Source organism: Durio zibethinus, chromosome 4 (assembly GCF_047325235.1).
Source record: "Durio zibethinus cultivar Kanyao isolate XHJ-2024 chromosome 4, ASM4732523v1, whole genome shotgun sequence".
Classification (NCBI taxonomy): Eukaryota; Viridiplantae; Streptophyta; class Magnoliopsida; order Malvales; family Malvaceae; genus Durio; species Durio zibethinus.
Genome location: NC_143165.1, coordinates 34,522,786 through 34,543,694, shown reverse-complemented (window position 1 = coordinate 34,543,694; position 20,909 = coordinate 34,522,786). Strand labels below are relative to the sequence as shown.

Here is a 20,909-nt window from a genome sequence, read left to right as displayed (position 1 = left end):
ATAGAAATAGATAAGCCAAAAATAATAAAAAAATTATTATTATTTTCCAAGAGTGGAGGCTACTTTTGACTATAACATTCAACCCATTCAAAGAGATGCTTCAAACTTCACGGACAAAGTTTGTAATAATCCAAAATTTGTAGGAAATTCATGACTTTTAATTCTTGCGTCTTGGCTTTATAGGGCTAAAGGTCAAAAGTAATTTGAATGATGATGGCAATAAAATTTTTCTTTGGCACCATGAAAGCCATTTATATTAGTCACATGTATCATCCACAAACCCATTTTCTTCACTCATCCAAATGAATTCCTTACTCATATGAATCTCATTGTCAATTCTTTTATTTTCTATTAAAATTGGTTTTGGATTAAGGCAAATGTTAAGAAGCCTCAAAAGGGGTTCATTAAATAGTAAAACAAAAATTAATTTGATAATACATAGATTATTATTATTTTTTCAATAAATTATTAGTAAAAGAGAAATTCCAATCATTTTTAAATATTATATTTAAAAAATTAATTAATCAAATTGATAAATTAAGGAATGAACAACTTAATATATAGGCAAATAAATTTAATAAAAAATTTGATTAAATTCACGTATGATGATATTTGAATTTAAAATTTTAAAATTTCATAATCTTATCCTTCACTATTTTATTTGTGAATTTGATTTTTTTTTTTATTTTATATGAATTAGTAGTAATTCATTTTTATTTGTAATTATAGATTTTTTTAAAACAATAGTCTAATCTCAAATTTAAAAAAATTTATAATTTGTTATAAAATTACAAACATAAATTAAAATCATAATAAAATATTAAAAATTTAACATAAAGATTAAGTCAAACCCAAACACAATTTCTTTTTCATGAATAATATTTCTGATTGTTTATATTTTGGTGATTTATTATTTTATTTATTTAAATCTACCAATGCGATTACGGTACTGAATACAGATAACGTTGCTACCCAAGACCTCCGTCATACGATGAAAACGACGGGACAGCAATAGAGCGTGAGGGAGACGCTCCAACAGAGGCGAGTAGGGGGATGGCATGGCAAGTATTAAAAGGATTTTGTTTCACCTGCGGGTGGTGGATGATGATTAATGTGATAATGTCACCAACTCATCATAAAAAGAAAAAGAAAAAGAAAAAAGGAGTGGGAAAATTTTTTTCTCTCTCTTCTGAAAGTCAACGTCCTTCTCTCGCCCAAGCCACTACTTTTTTGTTCAACTTTTTGTCATTTAGTGCAGCGCTGTCCTTCCTTTCCGCGTGTTCGCTCTGTCACTCTCCCTCTCTCTCTCTCTTTCGCTTGTTATTTATTCTATGTGCTCGTTCTCATTTGTTTAGCTTGAGCTCCACTTCCCCGTCAATCCCATCTTCCATACTTTTTTTTGTATACTCTCTCCACTTTATAAATTATGTTTTATTTTTTTAACCAAAATTTTTAAATTTATTATTTTTTATAATTATTTTTTCAAAATTTAATGTGTTGGATGAAAGTTATTATGAAATTAAAAACAAGTTATTGCATTCAAGTGTAATTCACATTAGGTAATTTTTTTTAAACGAAAAGAATGAAATTTAATATTTTAAGTAAAAAATATGTAACAATCATTAGATTGAAGGTTGCAAAAATTAATAGAGTTAATTAACAATTTTAAGACATTTTATTAAAAATTTTAATAAACTTAAAGTGAAAATTATTACCTAAATTTTTAATGTAGGGACAATGCAATAGGGGAAAAAATTTTGTACACGTGTCTCAATTCTATTAGTGGAGTACATGATGAGACGAAATAGAGAATGACATGATAGCATAGCTAGAAGAATCTAAAAAGAAAGGGAAAAAAGCAACCAGGGAAGAAGGGGGTGCGCATGATAAGAGTCCGCAATCCTTGTCCTCTGTCTCTCTATAAAAGTCACCCATTTTTATCATTTGCTGAAGGTCAGCGTCACTCATTCCTATAAACCAAAAAAAAAAAATCATAAAATCAATAAAAAAAACCCACTTCTTTTCTTCATTTTTCTTCTCCTTCTGATCTCGCCCTGAATTTCTCAAACTGAATACAGCATTTACTCTGTTTTTTTTTTTCTCTGAAAAAAAAAAAAAAGTAGTAATTAAGAATGGAGGGACTGCCCCCCGGTTATCGTCCTAACGTTGGTGTCTGTCTAATCAACTCTGATAATCAGGTACCCTTCTTTTCTTTTTTCTCGGGTTTTTGTTTTTATTTGTTTGATATTTTTAAAGCAGAGGGATTGAGTTGATTAATAGCCCGCAAAGAAAACAGTATGAAAATTTTAACTAATAATAAAAAAAGAGTTGAATTCAAGTTACCAAAATTAAATTAAGTCAAATTTTGGATGTCTGTGTGTGGATTTTCTGGGTGTTTTTCATTTTTTTAAGATAAATAACTTGGACAGAACCGATAGACTTTCTGTTGTACTACTGTTTATTGATTAAAATATTTAGAATATGAAAAATAAGTGGAAAATGTAGTTTGGAATTAAGTCCATTGTTGGCTTGTTTGTTAAAATGTTTACTATATGAAAAAAAAAAAAAGCTTCTGGGTGGTGGACTTTGGAGCCTGAGTTCAATTAATTCAAGTAAATTTTGGAGTTTTTTTGTGAAAATTTAAGTTTTTTAATGGTTGTTTGAGGTTTTTTAATGCAAACTATATAGGTAGAGAAAGCTGAAAATACTTCGTTTTGCTGCTTGCAGGTTTTTGTAGCTTCGAGATTGAATGTTCCAGGAGCTTGGCAGATGCCTCAGGTAATACCTTGTTGGATTTTCTATTTATTGTAGGTATCATTGCTTGATGAAAACTTCAATTATTAGTTAAAACTGGAGGACTTTTCTTTTTCTTTTTTCCTGCTGGCTGTTCTGAGTAATTGCACAATTCTTATCCAAAATATAGTCTTGCTAGACCCTAATGGCTGAAAATTTCTCGCTGTATTGCTGACTATAACTTCGTTGCTTCCCAACTGAAGCTCTTTTGTTCATTTTCTGTTTCAGTGAGTGTGCACATGATAAATTAGAAGGAATGATTTGCCAGTCAGTTGTGTTTTTTTCGCATTTGAGTGTCTTTCAAGTTTTGATGGCAGTAGAATAAACGACTTCTTATATTGCTGCTTACTTTTTTCTTTTTTGGGTTATTCAAAAGCTTCATTTTGCTTTCACCTATGATGGCCTAAGAGTGCACCTTATATTTGGACTAATTTAATTGATTATAATTTTTCGATTTTATGAACTCAGGGCGGTATTGAAGAAGGTGAGGAGCCAAGATCTGCAGCTATCAGGGAATTGAAAGAAGAAACTGGAGTAATGTCTGCTGAAATTATTGCTGAGGTTTGTTAAAAAGGATAGTCTTGTTATGCTTTAGCTTTTTCTGTAGGACTTTTAAACACAGTTGGCAGCGGCACTTCACGCATATCATTCTATTATGTTTTAATTTTTGTCACTCTAATTCAAACCTGAGGGATTTAACTATTGAATGAAATAAGATGGATCCGAGTTTAGAATTATTAATAGCAAAATCACTGTTTATTTAGCCATAACATGCATGGTATATTTAAAGTCTTGATGTTTCAAAAGCAAAGAAATTTCGAAACAAGCTAAAGAAAAAGAGAGCAGATCAACATTTTCTCTCTTCATGTATTGTCTACAAATATAACAGAAATTGGATACATACAGTTATTTCAAATTACATGATCACTTGAATAAAGGTACTAGAAACAAAAATCCCTACTAAAAGTATAAAGCGTTCAAGCTATATTCTTAAACTTCCAAGCAAGAGTTTCGTTGAATACAATTTCCTCCATTCTCTCCTATTTAATTCTTTCTTTATGCTATTGCTGATGTACATCTAATTTACATTGTGTTTTTGCAGGTTCCTAATTGGTTGACATATGATTTTCCTCCTACGGTAAAGGCCAAAGTGAATCGACTCTGGGGAGGTGAATGGCATGGGCAGGCACAGAAGTGGTTTGTTTCTCCTTTCTTCCCATTCCTTTTTTTTTTTTTTTTTTGTCCAAGTGCACACATTCACATACAGGTGGCCTCATCTATTAGAAGAAAGCCAGTTTGGTTTGAAGCAGCTTGGTTTAATTTTTAAGCTAGTGGCAACAGAATTCTCACTGTATTCAGTGCATCTAAGGCATGCCTGCAGTGGCATATTTCTTATCCTTGTTTCTATAAATTTATATATTCTTCTTTTTATACCGGCTGTTAGGAGGAAAGCGACTATTGCATTTTCTAGTTAGGGAAAAACTGAAAAACTCAAACCCTATTGGACAGTTGCATGGGCTATCTGGTAATGGCTGAGCATTACTTGAAGTAGCTCACTTGCTATCTTTAGCAACATAAAGAAGCAATATTCTTGGGTGCCATCCTGTCTCAATATCCTATCTGAAGCAGCATTCTACTGGATTTGAAATGATGGGAGTTATGGAATATCAGCATGTGTAGAGATGTGGTAGTAGAAAGATGTATAATATATATATATATATGGAAGTAGGATGTTTTGAATTTCTTCCTGCAAGAGCTGCTAAGGAGAAGCTCATGGATACTTTTTGTGTGTGTGGCTGTGTGTGTTTGTGTCTGATGTAATGGAATTAGACTGAGATATAATATAACTAACTTTTGTTCATATTCTTTCTAGTAAATTTGGTAAGACAATCAAATTCAAAATTCTCTTTTATTGGATTTTATATGAAATTGTAAGGGGCAACTTTAGCTACGCCATTCATCCTCATATGAAGTTAGTGGCTAGCCATATGCATATGCCTTTGTAGACGTTTAGGTTAAAGTCTTTGAAATATGTTTCATTACCTTGTCTGACAGTTTTGATGTTTGTGTGCATGTGTGATGCTTGCATCGTTCTTTCTGCACGTGGTATTTAAACCATGATCAGTACAATCTACAAATATCTGGCCTTTTCTTTCTCCCTCTCCGTATGAAAATTTGTGCACGAAACCTGTGCTCTAATCACTGTAGTCATTTCTTACCTGAGGCCATGAAATGCGTAGGAAGAAATTATAAGAGTTTGTCATCTTTTCATATGACCTGGGGGCTAACAATAGATTGGACAATCGACAGGTTTCTTATGAGACTAACAAAAGATGAGAGTGAGATCAACTTAGCAAATAGAGAGGCAGACCCAGAATTTGCTGAGTGGAAATGGGCAACCCCTGAAGAAGTTGTTGAGCAGGTATGGTGCAGTAGCAACATTATGAATTACTATTATAGTAACTTTTAGTGACGAGTATCCCATGAAACTGCTTACTAAGATGTCTAAACAAATCGATTGCAGGCAGTGGACTACAAAAGGCCGACATACGAAGAAGTTATGAAGACCTTCAGGCCTTACTTCAGTGACAATAGCAAAGCCGCTAAATGTAAATCGACGAAATGGTGAACGCCATGGGTGTGTTTTTGTAGGTTTCTTTCCATGTTTCTTTTTTCTTTTTTGGTTGGTAGTGATTATATTTGGACTCTCTTAATCCATCTTTGCTCTCTGTAAATGGATATGAAAATTAGAACTTCCAAATTTAAATCACTGTTTCCTTGTAATAAAATCTTTGTGCAATTATATATTGTTTTGTTTGTTGATTTATTTCATTTATTTCTATATATTTATGCAATACTTGATTAAAAAAAAAAAAAAAAAACCTAATGAATCATCCCCTTCTTACCTTATCAATAATGTTAAAGGTTGATTTATTACATTGATTACATAAAGTCAGCACAATATTTGCTTCATTTTCACGGTAGACTACACCAAAATGATAAAAAATATATATAATATAAATTAAAATTTTAATAAAATTATATATGATTTTTATAAAAATAAAAAATGTGTTTTATATGTAACATATAAATATAAATTTAATATGATAATTTTTTATATTTTATACATATTTGATATAATATAAAAAATCTATATAAATATATAAATTTATTAAGTCCATCGTAACTTATTCATAAGAAGAATTCAATGTGTTAATTTGATATTTTTTATTTTGTCATTCTACTAAATTTTGAGTTAAAAAAATAAGAGTGAAATAAAAAAATACAAAGTAAAAAGTGATTTTTTTGTATGAAATTAACTTTTATGTAATAATAAATAATCATTTTAATCTCATGTATTATTGCGTTTGATCAAAATTTAAATTATGATTTGCATTATTATAATTTTTAAAAGATTATTTTTATTGTGAAAAATAAAAGGAGCAATTATGGTAATAAGAAAAAGTTAACATAATTATTTTATTTTAATTTTTCAAAAAAAATTAATCTGAAATAATTAAAAATATGTAAATAAAATAATGTATGAGACGGAGGAAAGAATAATAATAATAATATTTTTAAAATTCAAGTGAATGAAACGCAGCTTTCGTTTGAAAACCACAAATTTATATATTTTTCTAATTTAATTTAGGATAAAATACATAATTAATTACTCAATTATATGAATATTTTTTAAAAAATAACTTAATTATTAATTATTTTAATTTAATCATTTAATTTGACGTAATATTAAACGTAAAAAATGATAATACAGTGTCATGTGACGAATGACGTAACATTATCATGTTAACGCGTCCTTAAAATAAATTGTTGCATGAGAAAAAAAAATTGATTTAAATTATTGATATATTTTATTTTAATTTAAAATTTTTTAAAAGTTATTTATTTTATATTAAAAAAATAATTAAGAGATTATTTTAAAAATACAGTCATTATTTGTATATTAAACCCTTTGATTAGTTACTGCTTCATAAATCATAACTATTTATTTATTATTTATTTTTGTGAATAAAAAAAGTTGACGGCTGTGGAAGGGAGCGGTCCATGATTCGCAGCCCCACCTCAACTCATCGTCTCACCGGCGGAACAAAGCCAGCTCAGTGATTTGCAGCCCCCCAATCTGACACCCAAATCGCTTTGCGTTTCTCCTTCTGACTTCTGATAACACGTGAGAGCAATCCTATTCCTATCATGGCTGACACGACATGATCACCTCACTCACCCTCAATCCCCCCCACTCTCTCTCTTTATAGCTCCGGAAATGTGGGTATTAGGTAAGGTTCGAATTTCGTCCGAACCCAAAACACCCTTTTAGATAATATCTACCGTTTTTAGAAAATGAATACATTACTAATGTTTTCCATTTTTTTTGACTCAGTTAATTTTTATCCTTTTTTAAATGTATTTAATGTAAATAGTAACGATGAGTTTCTGACAGCAGTTCAGTTTTGACATGTTCAAGTTGTTTTGTCAGCATCACACCAGATTCGGGGTACATACATATGCCTACGTATAAATATACGCTTACGTCGTGCTGTATTTCTACGTATGAGGTGTTGGAGGTGCTATTTGAGCAGTTCGTATCTTGTCTGCAATCTTGAAGCTTCAAGCTTCTTCATCTCCTGGCTTGGCGTCGTTTACAGACAAAAAAAGGGTAACATTTCTTTTTTCTCCTTAATCATTTATCTGTTTCTCTTTTTAGTGAGTTCTGGGTTTTTTTTTTTTTTGTGTGTGTTGTTTTTTCTCTCATTTCTGTTTGAGGGGAGTTTGACTGTCTGTTTGATGATGAGTGATATTAAGGTTTGAAGTTTTGCTCATATAATGGTGATTTTAGGCTTTATAATAAAAACGAATTGAATAATAGGTTTTACCTACAAGCTCGTTTGGTTGAATTTCTTTTCTTGACTTTTAATAGTAATATGTGTGCATGGAATTTCTTTTCTGAGATTCTTTTCTTGATGATTCTTGGACATTCACCAAACATACCTTTTATTCTTATTTTTTGAAAATTTAGAAATTGATGGGAAAGATCATTTTTGATGTGTATGTTTTTGTCCTTTTCTTGCTTAATATACTTAAATTTGCACCTAATTTACAAGTTGGGGTTGCTAAAGATCTGCATACAAACATATCTTTGACGAGAACTAATGTTAAATTTTTTTAGTTCTTTGTTTTAAACAGGTTTTTGGGATAGTGAATTTGGATTTGATCTTTTCCGTGAATTATGAAGATGAGAGTAGTCACTGCATAAAAATAATGGTAAAAATCCAATATACCTATACATTCAAAAGAGTGTAGTGGGGTTTATTTGAAAATTGAAATTCACTTTTCCATCTCCATTTTACAAATTCACTAGGTACTAGATTCTAAATCTAACCAAATCCATGGATTTGAGTATAATCATAGAACTCATATTTTCACGAGTATTACCTTGCAACTTATACTTACTTGAAATTCAAATCCTTATGTTCCTGAATGCAACCCTGAATGACTAATGCTTAGAAGGTTGAGATCTAATTCTATGTTGGGTGGTTTCATACTTTTTCATTGCATTACTTCAAGCATGCTGTGAGCACACTTGTAGTGTAAGTTTTTCAAATTGATTTTCTTTCAGATGGAATCGAATGGTTAGTTAATTTAATCGGAAAATATTTGACAAAGACTTTTTCACCGAATATGGTGAAGCAAGTCAATATGAAATAAAGGAAGCAGTTGGCAGAGGAAGTTATGGTGTGGTTGCTTTTGCAATAGATACTCACACTGGAGAGAAGGTAGCTATTGAGAAGATGACCAATATCTTTGAGCACATCTCAGTTGCCACACGGATTCTTAGAGAGATCAAACTCCTACAGCTGCTGCAACACCCAGATATAGTTCAAATACAGCACATAATGCTTCCTCCATGTAGAAGAGAATTTAAAGATATATTTGTTGTTTTTGAGTTGATGGAATCTGTTCTTCACCATGTTACAAAGATAAATGATGATCTAACCCTTGAACATCATCAATTTTTCTGGTACCAGCTTCTTTAGGGTCTAAAATACATTCACATAGGTTACTTTTTTTAAACCTATCAATTGCTGTAGAGTTTTCTCCAATTTGTGAAAATAAATGACTTTTTCATTTTTCAGCACATCTTTTCCATAGGGATTTAAAGCCAAAAGATATTCTTGCTAATGTGGACTGCAAACTGAAGCTTTGCTGTTTTGGACTTGCTCGGGTATCATTTACTGATGTTCCTTCTACTATTATTTGGATTGTAAGCGTTTCCTTCTTGCCTTATGACTTCTCTGCAATTCATTGACGTTGTCTATACCATGTTAACTATCCTCTGCATCTGATCATCATTTAATTTTCAAGGATTATGTGGCAACTTGATGGTATCATGCTGCTGAACTGTGCAGTTCATTTTTCTCCAAGGTAAGTACTGCAGTTTTTTCTTACTGCAATTGATTTACTATAATCTGTTCAAGTATTGTTAGTCAGCTCAGCTGTATGGTTTAATTTAAACTGCCTTCTTTTAGTTTTGTTTAGGGATTTTATGCTATAGGCAACAATAAGATCATTAGTTATCTGGTTGTGTCATGGTGGCTGTGTTGCTTGAGGGGTTAGAATAGCTGGTGCCTGAGTGAGAAGAAGCTTTCTTGCATATCCAATCTTTGTGGGTTGAAGAATGTGGATGTTCGTTGATTCATCATATCTTTGAATTTTAATCCTCTGTTTTTATTTTGTTCTACTTGTGCTTTCTCGTATACACATACCCTGCTGCTAGGTTTTTACATTATATTCTATTAAGATGAACCAATTTGAGCAAAACTCCTCTGAGAACTTTATTAATTGATTTTAAAACCTGTGTTATATGCAGTACACCCTGCTGTTGATATTTGGAGTGTAGGATGTATATTTGCTGAGTTGCTTAGAGGAAAACCATTGTTTCCTGGGAAGAATGTGGTCGATTGATTGGATCTTGCGACTGATTTGCTGGGTACTCCCTCTTCTGAAACAATTGCAAGGGTCTACTGTCTCCTTTTGATTAGAGAAAATTTTCATCAGCATTAGGAACCTTTTTAAGTTGCTTCCTATCTTTTTTCTAAACATGCCCAAGATCTTGTTCCCTAACCATTTTGATTCTTTATGATATCTATTCGGAATTAAAGAGCTAGAAAGTATTTGAATAGAATGAGAAAAAAGAAACCAACTCCTTTCTCAAAAAAAATTTCCAAATGCAGATCAATTGGCCCTCAATTTGATTAAGTGTCTGGTTGCATTTGATCCTAAGGATCATCCATCTGCTGAAAAGGTAAACTTTAGGAGTTCTGATAGTTTAAAATTAGGATCCTTTTTCCTCATACTCTATTTTATTTCCTAACTTTTATGATTGTTCTTTACGCATGCATTAGCTAGCTGATCCATCTTTCGATGGATTGGCAGATGTGGACAGTGAACCATCCATGAAACCATTTCAAAATTTGAATTTGAATTTGAAAGAAGGAAATTGGTGGAAGCTGATGTCAGAGAGCTAATTTACTGAGAGTTGTTTATTACATAGAGATTAGTTCTTGCCTTAGCGATATTATTCTCCATTTTAATGACCTCGATCATTTATTGTTTACTTGTGGCGCATCTTACTTTAGAATGCTAACAGATATTAGAGTAACATCCACAGATGCTTCTGGAGTATCTTCAAAGCAAATATCAGATTAGCTTCATGTATCCAAGGTCAGGCATCCAACTATGTCTTCTGGTGGTTGTTTACAACAGTTACATAGAACATAATTCATAAAAATCTAACTGACAATGAGGGTCCATGTCTCAGCTGTTGAAACTAGAAAGTGATGAATTGTTGACTTTCTTTATTTGCATCAAAGCATTACTTTGTTTAGATGCAGAACTGACAGTGAAACTAAAAATCTTTTATTCTACAAAAGATAGCACAAACTTACAGAGTGTTGCCTGTGCTGAAAGATGGTCATGATGAGCAAACTGTCATCCATCACGGAATGATTTTATTATTAACACTAATTTGTCATTTTTAGTGTCTAAAGTATCATTCTATATGTGCTTATTATGGCAATATTTGTCATAATTACAGATTAAATCCCTATGTTGTTCTCTTCTTACCAGCAAAGGAACACTTATTCTAGCATATCCACCTCCAACTTGTGAGATGGTTTGTTCAGTCTTAGAAAATTATTATGCAGATTACAATGGTGGTTATTCATTTCACTTTAAGCATGTCGCTTAAAAGAAGAAGAAGAAAAGTTAAAAAAACTGCTGGTGTTTTAGCAAGCATCTTTAGTGTTGAGAAAACCTTAGGCACAAAAAATGAATATATAAGATACAACCTCAACTTTGCATTCAACGCAACAATCTCCTGGCCATTCATCCAGATTCTAGTAGGATTTATCATCTTTAAGCTATATGATTAGACTACCTGAAATTTGTATCTTAACTTACTGTTTCTGCCCCCTCCCCCCTCTTTTATTCTAAACACTGTTGAATGATAATTAAGTGTTTTATGTCAACCCAGTGGAGTTGATCAGTTTAGGAGACAATTTGCCAGTTTGAGGAATATGGAAAAAGAAGCATTCTGCTCCTAAAGAAATATACATCTGCGCCTGGGTGAATTCCAGGAAAATCTTCTTATTTGCAATTTCTTTGATTTGAATGTGCTGCTTTTATTATGCTGAATATGACCATTTGTTTCTTAGGGAGCAAGTCTGCAATGACGATGCTGATCACACTGATCAATCAAAAAAACATGCAGTGGTTTCTGCCGATTGTGCAACCCTTCAAAGCCCTGCAAAGTTGGAAGGATCTGGGGAATTGGAATGTGCAAACCAAAATGTGACAGGGATTCAGAAAGCCTCTGGCAAACCTACACTCAGTGTCCGTTGCCTGTTGAAAAGTGATAGCATCAGTGCTTCAAGGTGTGTGGGTATCATTTGTAAACCTTGTGAGTTATGCATTCCTGCCTATGTATTCGATATCTGTTTGTCAATGTTTCACATCGCAAAGGGGTTTGGTATCCTCTCCTCTTTCCAGGTGCACATTGAAGTGCAGAGGGTGGTAGCTTAATGTGCTTGGTCATGGGTGTTCAACAAAGAAAATCTGCAGGTGCTCTATTTTCTTTTGCTAGGTCCGCAACTTTCCTTTGAAGGTTCTTAATCTGTCTCCATATATAGGCCATCAAAATTGCGTAAACTTTCTAAAGCTCTTGCATTATTGGCTCTTCAATTAACTAATATGTGGTGACCCTCCTGATGTAGCTTGTAGCTGTTATTTATGATTCTTCAGTGGAAGTTAACTTACCTGTTTGCCATTGAGTATGTTTAACAAATTATTTTCTCATCTCAATGGCAGTAGCTGTTCTGATATCCATTTTGTTTTCCTCTGGACATGGAAAAAAAGTTATGACTAACAACAGTTTAGCATGAATCAAGAAATTCAATTACAGCCACATATTGGTACTTTTGTTGTATATATGTGAAACCAAGATCATATTTACAATGATGAAACATATAATGTATTCACTTATACTTTATTATTACAAAAGTAATTAGGAATAAATATGAATAGGGCTTGAGTTTGCATTAGTCAGAGTTTGCATCACATCATCTTTGATTCGGCAGACAGACAAAAATCCTTGGCTCATAAGCTTTGCATAGAATAATAATGCTTAATTAAAGAATAATTAATCTTTGAAAGTTTCAAATTTAAATTTAAAAATAAAAAATGAATTAAAAGGAATTATCTTTCACTGTTCAATTAAAAAAATGGATAATTGGATGTTAAAGAATTTTGTCAATTAAAAAAAAACTATTTAAGGGATAGTGAAGGAGGGGTCCCACATGTTATCCATCGATATAACACAACATGGGATGTGGAAGAGGGACCAATGAGGGATCCCCGAGGGTGTGGACAAGCAGACAAGTAGGGGCCCACAGCTGGTTCCCTACCCAATCATCCAAGCTGGGGTCCACAAGGTTTCCATGTTCCATGTCTTGTCCCTAACCAAATCATCATTCAATGTCGGCCCCACCCAACTCCCACGCTTTTGCCATATATTTTCTCAATTCCTCTGCTCCTCCTCCCCCCCATGGAAAGCTTGTGTCCGCCCGTGTATGACATTTTACGGCACACTTCAAAATAAAAAATAAAAAAAAGGCCCTTAGTTACATCATACAATGAAAAAAATTATACCCATTTTGATTTTCATTATTATATTGGTAATTGTCAATGGTAATTAGTCAAATAATTACTATTATTCCCACTAAAAGTGCTCAACTTTTTAGAAATTTTGGATAAAATCTTCAGCACCTTTTTCGTGAAACAAATTATTTTTTAATTAATTTTTAATATATTTTAAAAAACACGTACCATCTTATTAATTTTATTTATAAAATTTTAAAAATTTCAATAACGATAAATAAAATAATTTTGACTTAATACACCTAGAAACAAATTCTTTTTTTTTTTTTACAATACAAACAAAAGTTTTCAATATACATTCACAGTTACAGGCAAATTTAGAATTAAATTTATGAAACAGACGACTCCAAAACATCATGAAAGAATTGATTTATTTATTTATTTTAGTGATCAAAGTGTCGGCATTGTACTGATCAAGCATTTACTAGACATTCAACAAAAGTGCTTTCAATGGTGTCCACCTCAACGCATGCACTAAAATTGTATTATATATATATATATATATAATAATAATAACTTAAAATATTCGATTCCAAGGAAAAAGTGCAATTCAAAATATAAAAACCAATTATTGGGGAATAAACAAACTGTTATGAGTTATATATAATATATTCAACAATTCCTAGTAGTGACCAAAAAAAAAAAAAAAAACCCTAAGATTGTTGGCCGTTATTCAATTATATTAAAAAATTATGTAAATTCATATAAAATTTTAATTAATCTCATATAATTTTAAATTATGATTCATTAATTGTAGGTGATATGCTCTTCTTATGAGTTGAGTACTTAAAAAAAAAAAAAAAAACTATTCATATAATTGAAGTTCCCTATGTTATTTATTAAGAAGGAAAAGGAAAGATAGATAATTTTAGACATGATAGCCAACTTTAATTTGTCCACCAAATGAAATTAATGAACAAGAGTATATTAGTCTTAAGTTTTGGAGGTATCCAATCTATGTTTGGTATGGTAAGGAGGTTGGAAATAAAGAAAGATGGAAAATATTTTTAATTTAATAACTGAGATTTTGGATAATATATATTATTTTATAGTTTAATTATTATATTAAACCTTTTTTTCTTATTAACTAGATTATTAAATCTCAATCCGAAAAATAATTTTGAGAGACTCTTGTGAGTCAATCTTCGTCTCGTGCAATATTAATTTCGGACTTCAAAATTTTTTATGGTTAAGCATAAAATTTCTTTTTGTAAATTATCACTTTTTCTTCAATTTTTTATCTAAAACATTTTGATGAATGATATATAGAGAAGGTGCTTAAATTAAAAAGAAAGAATTGCAAAATTGGACATCAAAGTCCATTATATAAGGGAGGTTTCTTGTTCAGTATATGCCTCAAAAGTCCAAAGATTATTAAATGATCTCTTGAATGTGCCCCAACCGACCAATTTCTTTAAGAAATTTAGTTCTTTTTAGATTTTTTTTTTTATTTTGTGTAAATTTCAATTATTTACATCATATACCAAGCTTAATTTGTTATCCTTGTTTAAGGTAACATCTCATTGATTACAATTTGAGTCTCCATCTTGAATGTTTCAACAGTTTTATGAAAAGGGAAAGCATTTAAAGTTTGTTTAGGTTTGGTTGGATCTTAATCGAGTTTTGGATATAAAATTTTAAGCTTAAATAAAGTTTGGAATAGTTTTAAAATATTATTTTACTAATAAAAATAGGTATATAATTTAGTGCAATAATACCAATTAATCGGATTTCACTCAAAAATAATATATTTAAGTTCAAATAATTTTCCCTAATTTTTGTTAAAGGAAAAACAAAAAGAGAAATTTAATAAGTCTGACAAAGTTAAAAATTCTCAGAAAAGAAATACTAACAGATTACCAGATTCTATAAAAGGCTATCAATGCAAATCAGGATTTGTACACTTTCTGCTAGGGAAAAACAATAGGGTGGTTGGGAAAAATTATGTAAAACAATTTTTCAAAGATTTGAGCTGTGCAAATCAGTGGCAGTTGGAATAGAGAAAGAAAGAGTCAGCAGTTCAGTGTAAATTACCAGGAAAGCACATGATCATCATAATAAAAGTTCTTCTTTTGCATTAATCTTATGGAATTTTTTCAGGAGATTTTCCATATTATCAAACTTGTTATAAACTGGGATATTGTTCGATAAAGTCATCATGACTTAGGTAGTTTAATTAGAAATGAATGTTCCTGCAAAATATTAAATGTTTGATTAATTTAGATATAAATTTTCTCCAACCCCATATTCTTACCACTTTACTTGGCATTGGAATCCAGAAATTAAAAATGGAAAAAAAATTAAATTTTTATTCATAATTTTTTATATATTATAAGAGGATATCTAAAAAAATCTTAAGTTTGCTGCTGATTTATTATTTGCCTTTTTGTCTTTTTTTGACCCTTCATTTAAACAAGATTTGCTTTCATTGGTTTGGGATTAAAACAAATAATTATAAATTGGGTGCAAACTTAAGCAAACTGCTTTGCAATATGGATACAAAACTTGGCAGCCATGGTCAAGATCCCAACTTGAAGTCCAAGTTGTTTTCGGATTTCTGTTGCCACCTAAAACCTACCCCTCGAATGTGCAATTGACTTCATCTTGACCTGTGATTGGCGGTGGGAATATTCGGGTCAATTTTGGCCACACCTAGGTATCATCCCCGTTTCCTTGTACACCAATTTTCCTTTCATTAATAAAATTAGTAAGTCAAAGCACAAGATTAATTTTACTTGATCTCTAACAAAACCCCCTTTACTTGTCTTAATTGAAATGGTAATAAAGCACCCTTCAGAGTTCACACCAAGAACATGAAGGTGATTAATTGAAACAAATAATAATTAGTACATTATTTAAAAAAAAAAAAGAAAACGGTTTCGAAAATTAATTTTCTTTATTTATGTATTATATTTACAAAATTCAGTAAAAATTATATATATTTTAAAAATATTACTTTAATTTGTGCCATTAGTCGCAATTAACATTTCCCACGTTGAAAATTGGGCGTTACAATTCGTCTTACCCGTCGACAGGTGAAACAGCATTAAATTCCTCTGTATCACCACGCAATAACTATTCATTGACGCTTTAATGCACTTTAGCTCTGCTAATAATAATAATAATGGTAAGACTTGATCTTAATTCCTAAGCCAAACACAACATTTTTCCAATGTTACCCCACACCACTGATCTCACCCCAATCACCAACTTCTCCATCAAAAAAGTCAGAAAATTAAGTGAATGCCCAAAGACTATGAGAATGGAATGGAGTTGAGGTGTAGAATGAAAAAACCCACCTGCCCTTGAACTTGAAGGTTCAGGTCAGTTCTAAAGGGAAGCTATTAATTCAGTAGGTCTGTGTAGGTATGTATGTATGAATGTGGGAGAGGCGCGCCTGCCCCGCCCTGCTCCAAACCAAGGCCCCCTTTAGTCTAAGCTTGCAATCATTTCACCAGCTGACCTTTGAACCGACAACCAGACCACCACTTATAAACAGAAAACCTGCCGGTTATTCTCCTACACCACCGAGAATTTTCAATCTCTCTGACACGTGTCTTAGATCAAATGGGTCAGGCCTTTTGACTTAATGACCAAGTAAAAAACCCTAGTACTTCTCTCTCTCAAGATCTTCAATTCTTATTTTGCTTCCTATTTTTCTCCCTTGTATCTATTTATTATAATGACCTTTATATCTATCACACCGCCTTTTTTCCTCCTTCATTTCATCTCATTTCATTTTCTTATGTCTCTCATTTGTCTCCTTTTGTTGCCCTTTTTTTATTTATCTTTTTAAAATCTCTACCTTTTCTCTTCTTTCTTCTCCTGCAACTTTCATGGCGGTTTTACCCACCTGCTCCTCTAACTTGGAATTGACAATATCTGTTCCTGGCTTCTCTTTTTCCCCTTCTATTCCTTCTTCTGGTAAGCAAAAAGCATCTCTTTTCTTCTCTTTCCCTTCACTTTTTCTTTTCCCACCCTTTTCTTACTTATTACTTCCTAATTTTGATAAGATATATATCAAAACTTTCTTTTTACTTTTAAAATCCCATGTTTTATGAAGTTTCCGGCTTGATTTTCTATACTCGGATTCCATGCATGGTTTCCAAAAAAGGGTCTTTTTTTCCTTTAATATGATCGTCCTCATGGTTGATGAATATTTTATTGATATTGCTTCAAATTTGATATTTTCCTTTTCTTTTTTTTTCCCATTTTTTGGTGAATGAAAATATTATACTAAAGGTCATGAACGGTGTTCTACAGTGAGAGATTTGGATATAAACCAAGTACCATCGGGAGGAGCAGAAGATGAATGGATCGCAGCAAGCATGGAGGTTGAAGAAGAAAGCTGGAATGGAGCCCCTCCTCGCAAAAAACTTCGTCTTACAAAAGAGCAGTCTCGCCTTCTTGAAGAAAGTTTCAGACAAAATAATACCCTAAACCCTGTATGTAATTTTCAAACTACTACCTATCACCTATTTATTAACAAACACCAAACACTGAAAATTTCTTTCTTTTTTCACATAAAGTATCCAATAAATTCATCAGATCATCTCTTTATTTAATGCCTTTTGGCGTTTTGTGTTTTCAGAAGCAGAAAGAAGCATTGGCTTTGCAGCTGAAGCTTAGGCCAAGGCAGGTTGAGGTTTGGTTCCAGAACCGTAGGGCCAGGTACTGGTAACTCTACCCTATACATTTGTACTGCTTCATGTACACAAATATATATTGCTTCATCTAAAACAATTCCTTTTTTTTTCGTTTTTTTCTGATCGGTGGGGATTAAAAGTAGCATAGGGTAGATATCATCAAAACGTTGACAGAATATCACAAAGTATATAAATCTGAATCAGATTCTACCAGTGTATTTTTCGTACACTAAAAATTTAAAGTAGAAAGTGAAACAATAGATGTTTTTTATGATGCTACTATAACTGGATTCATTTTTATGGGGTTCTCTTGTCACTTCCTTGACAAACGGTTGTTTTTGGTAGTTGATATATCACTATCAATTAATCAGCTGTTCAGAGCCTTTAGACACCTTAAGAACACAAGGAACAAGTTAGAGGAAATTAAAACTACTTTTTTTTTTGTTTTTTTAAACTATATTATTTTTGGTTGTGTATGCATGACATAATTAACAAAGGAAATATCTTGCCATTTGTTAGGTTTATGGGTTTCCTTTTCTCTTTAATTAAAAAGAAGAGAACTAGTAGAACTTATGTTTCAGAGAAAGTTATTTGATGCTACCAAAGGAAGTTGTAGTTCCACATATGTGGTATAAGTATTAATGTCTGCAATGGAAGTTCATTATTTTCCTCAAAATAATTTTATCATTGTAAAACTTAGCATGAAATTTAGATGAATATGCTAATAACAATAACGTGGTCTGCCAGTACTCTTAATTTCATAACCTCAAATAAATAAATATATATGTATAAAAAAATTTACACGAATATGATAATTAAGAAAGAGCGATAAAGGGGTAGAGGGATAATAGTAACACTATCAAGTTTCAATAAACAAAAGCTATAACAGGTTAAGAAAAAAGGACACGTGACCGACAAGTAGCTGAACAGATTTATGAAGAATTAATGGTGTGATTTGATTTCATGAGCCGAGAGCTTTGAGGATCAAAATAATGATGGTTTGTCTAAAAACATCAAATATATAACAATGATAGCATAGCAGCAGCAATTGAGAATATTGCATGTCTGTTTGTAGCCTCGTGTGCTAGTCAGATCATCACCCCTCACCCCTCTAATAAAGTTTTGCTTTGACCCATCATTCTTTGGACTTAGCCATGCATTAATGAATCATTGCATACGTGTACTACACTATTGATGAAATCAACAAAGGGAAAAAGGAAACCCTCCCCCCCCTTCCGGCCTGAAGCTAATTAATTTGTTGTTTTGTTCTTTTTTCAATGCCAACTGCCAAAAGCAACTGAGAACAGATTACAGAAACATGACTGTAATAGAAATTGCTGTTTCTTTTGAGTCATAGATATATCATTTGGTTGTATAGATGTAATGGTTGGCATTTAATATGATAATAAATACACTTATATTAGATATGAATAAAATCCAAGTTTGAATTTACTACTCTCCATTCATCAGTTAAAGGAAAAAATGGGTGAAGGAACGAAAAAGATAATTACAAAATGCTTTTACTTATTCAAGAGATTTATGAATTTCATACTTAAATGCAATGATATTCTGTTTCTCAAGTTTTTAAAGCTAGGTTGGTCACGCCACGTGAAAGCGTAAAGACCTTGCACGTCAGTGTTATATCATATAAATATATATACATATATATATGTATGTATGTAAGAATGAAATTTCTTTATTAGTAATCCTTTGGAACTAACCAATCACTTGAAAAAGGAAAAAAGAATAAAAAAATGTTGCTGAAATTAATAGCAATTCTTTTTTGTGTTAATTCAGATTGTACCAGATGGGGAAAGTTTCAAATTTCTGTGGTTTTATGTTTCTGTTGCATATTTTATATAACTAAAGGAATGAAACCAAAAAACCAAGGTAGATATAGAGTTTATTAATTTTGTTCATCACAAATTGACCAAATAGGAGCAAGTTGAAACAGACAGAGATGGAGTGTGAATACCTGAAGAGATGGTTTGGATCACTGACTGAACAGAACCGGAGACTTCAAAGGGAGGTGGAGGAGCTTAGGGCCATGAAAGTAGGGCCACCAACAGTGATTTCACCTCACAGCTGTGAACCTCTCCCTGCATCAACCCTTACAATGTGCCCTCGGTGCGAGCGTGTGGCCACCACTGCCCATGACAAGGGCCCCACTAAAGTGACCGCCGCCACCACCACTGCCACCGCATTGTCCTCTAAAGTTGGGACATCAGCACTCCAATCAAGGCCATCTTCGGCGGCTTGTTAATTAGTCAGGCTTAATGACCCACGTAAGAGGGTTTTAAAAGAAAAAAGATTTAGGGAATGTTCATAGTAGTTTACACACAATGTAAGGGATAGATACTACATATTGGTATCTAATCTACATAGGGATTTTACTTGCTTTTGCTTTGTCTTTATTTTATCGATCAATCTTTTATTGTTATTGCCTATTCAAAAGCCAACAAGCTGTTAAAAACCCACAATTTTTTTTTCTTGTGATTGTTTAGCCTATAAAATGACAAAAAGAATAAGAAAAAGAATGGGAAGAAGGGGAAAAAAGTTCACTCAAAATTGGTTTAAATTGTGGAAATTATATATGATACTAAATCCTGCTATTAATTTTGCTGCTAAGTTAAGATGATTTTGTACCGCCTTGAGCTAAATTTCAACAAATGTTGAGGCTATATGAACAAATCCTAATCAGCCAAAAATTGTTAGCCAAGTGAAAATTTTAATTCAGGCATTGTCAGGAACATTGAGCGATTACCAATGGTATCCCAAAAAAAATTCAATTGTCTTCAAAGAAGGGGGGAGGCTGGTTGGCATCACAATAATGACTTGTGGCAAAAAGTTACGTAAAGTCACTTTCAAATGATTTTGCCAGAAGAAACAAAACACACTAATGTGCGGGAACTTGGTAGCTAGACACATCTTTCGGGTCGTGGACTATGAAAAGTGTGATAACCCTAATATCTAAAAAAAGCTCATATCAAATCGATTATGATACCTCACCACAGTTCTAACCTTTAGACTTTGTCGGCTAATTAAGTTGGGGTTGGTAAATTCTACTGAAAACTTGGACTTTAATCACGCCTTCCCACAAAAGATGCGAGGTTTGTATGTGAAATTTGTATTAAGAATTTGGGTTTATGCTCACTTTTTTAATTCGGTGAAGGGGAATTGTAGCTGTCAGCTCTGAGTTGAGGATCAAAATTTTAAAATCATGATAGAGAAAGAGAG

The 20,909-nt window shown here is 32.1% G+C and overlaps 2 protein-coding genes and 1 pseudogene across 5 annotated transcripts; all 3 read left to right on the top strand.

Annotated features, from left to right (window-relative positions):
- Positions 1–1,954: 1,954 nt before the first annotated feature.
- LOC111287452 (nudix hydrolase 25-like) lies at positions 1,955–5,620 on the top strand. Of its 2 annotated transcripts, none has more exons than XM_022878029.2 (6): positions 1,955–2,198; positions 2,728–2,778; positions 3,262–3,354; positions 3,896–3,990; positions 5,104–5,215; positions 5,318–5,620. In XM_022878029.2, exons 1-6 carry the CDS (start codon positions 2,133–2,135, stop codon positions 5,420–5,422), a joined length of 522 nt encoding a protein of 173 aa, XP_022733764.1. In that variant the 5' UTR covers positions 1,955–2,132; the 3' UTR covers positions 5,423–5,620. The 2 variants fall into 2 exon arrangements, with proteins under 2 accessions (XP_022733764.1, XP_089616138.1); XM_089760012.1 differs by lacking the exon at positions 1,955–2,198 and adding an exon at positions 2,589–2,612.
- Positions 5,621–8,462: 2,842 nt separating this feature from the next.
- Positions 8,463–12,134, top strand: LOC111287370 (mitogen-activated protein kinase 17-like; annotated as a pseudogene). Its single transcript, XR_016341783.1, has 9 exons — positions 8,463–8,868; positions 8,946–9,073; positions 9,175–9,238; positions 9,680–9,828; positions 9,958–10,114; positions 10,215–10,369; positions 10,460–10,533; positions 11,345–11,436; positions 11,526–12,134. The product of XR_016341783.1 is annotated as a mitogen-activated protein kinase 17-like (transcript).
- A 4,592-nt stretch (positions 12,135–16,726) lies between these two features.
- On the top strand, positions 16,727–20,112 carry LOC111287372 (homeobox-leucine zipper protein HOX3-like). 2 transcript variants are annotated; one of them, XM_022877891.2, is made up of 4 exons: positions 16,727–16,950; positions 17,290–17,471; positions 17,618–17,697; positions 19,611–20,112. In XM_022877891.2, exons 1-4 carry the CDS (start codon positions 16,863–16,865, stop codon positions 19,933–19,935), a joined length of 675 nt encoding a protein of 224 aa, XP_022733626.2. In that variant the 5' UTR covers positions 16,727–16,862; the 3' UTR covers positions 19,936–20,112. The 2 variants fall into 2 exon arrangements, with proteins under 2 accessions (XP_022733626.2, XP_022733625.2); XM_022877890.2 differs by having other exon boundaries at positions 17,269–17,471.
- Positions 20,113–20,909: the final 797 nt, after the last annotated feature.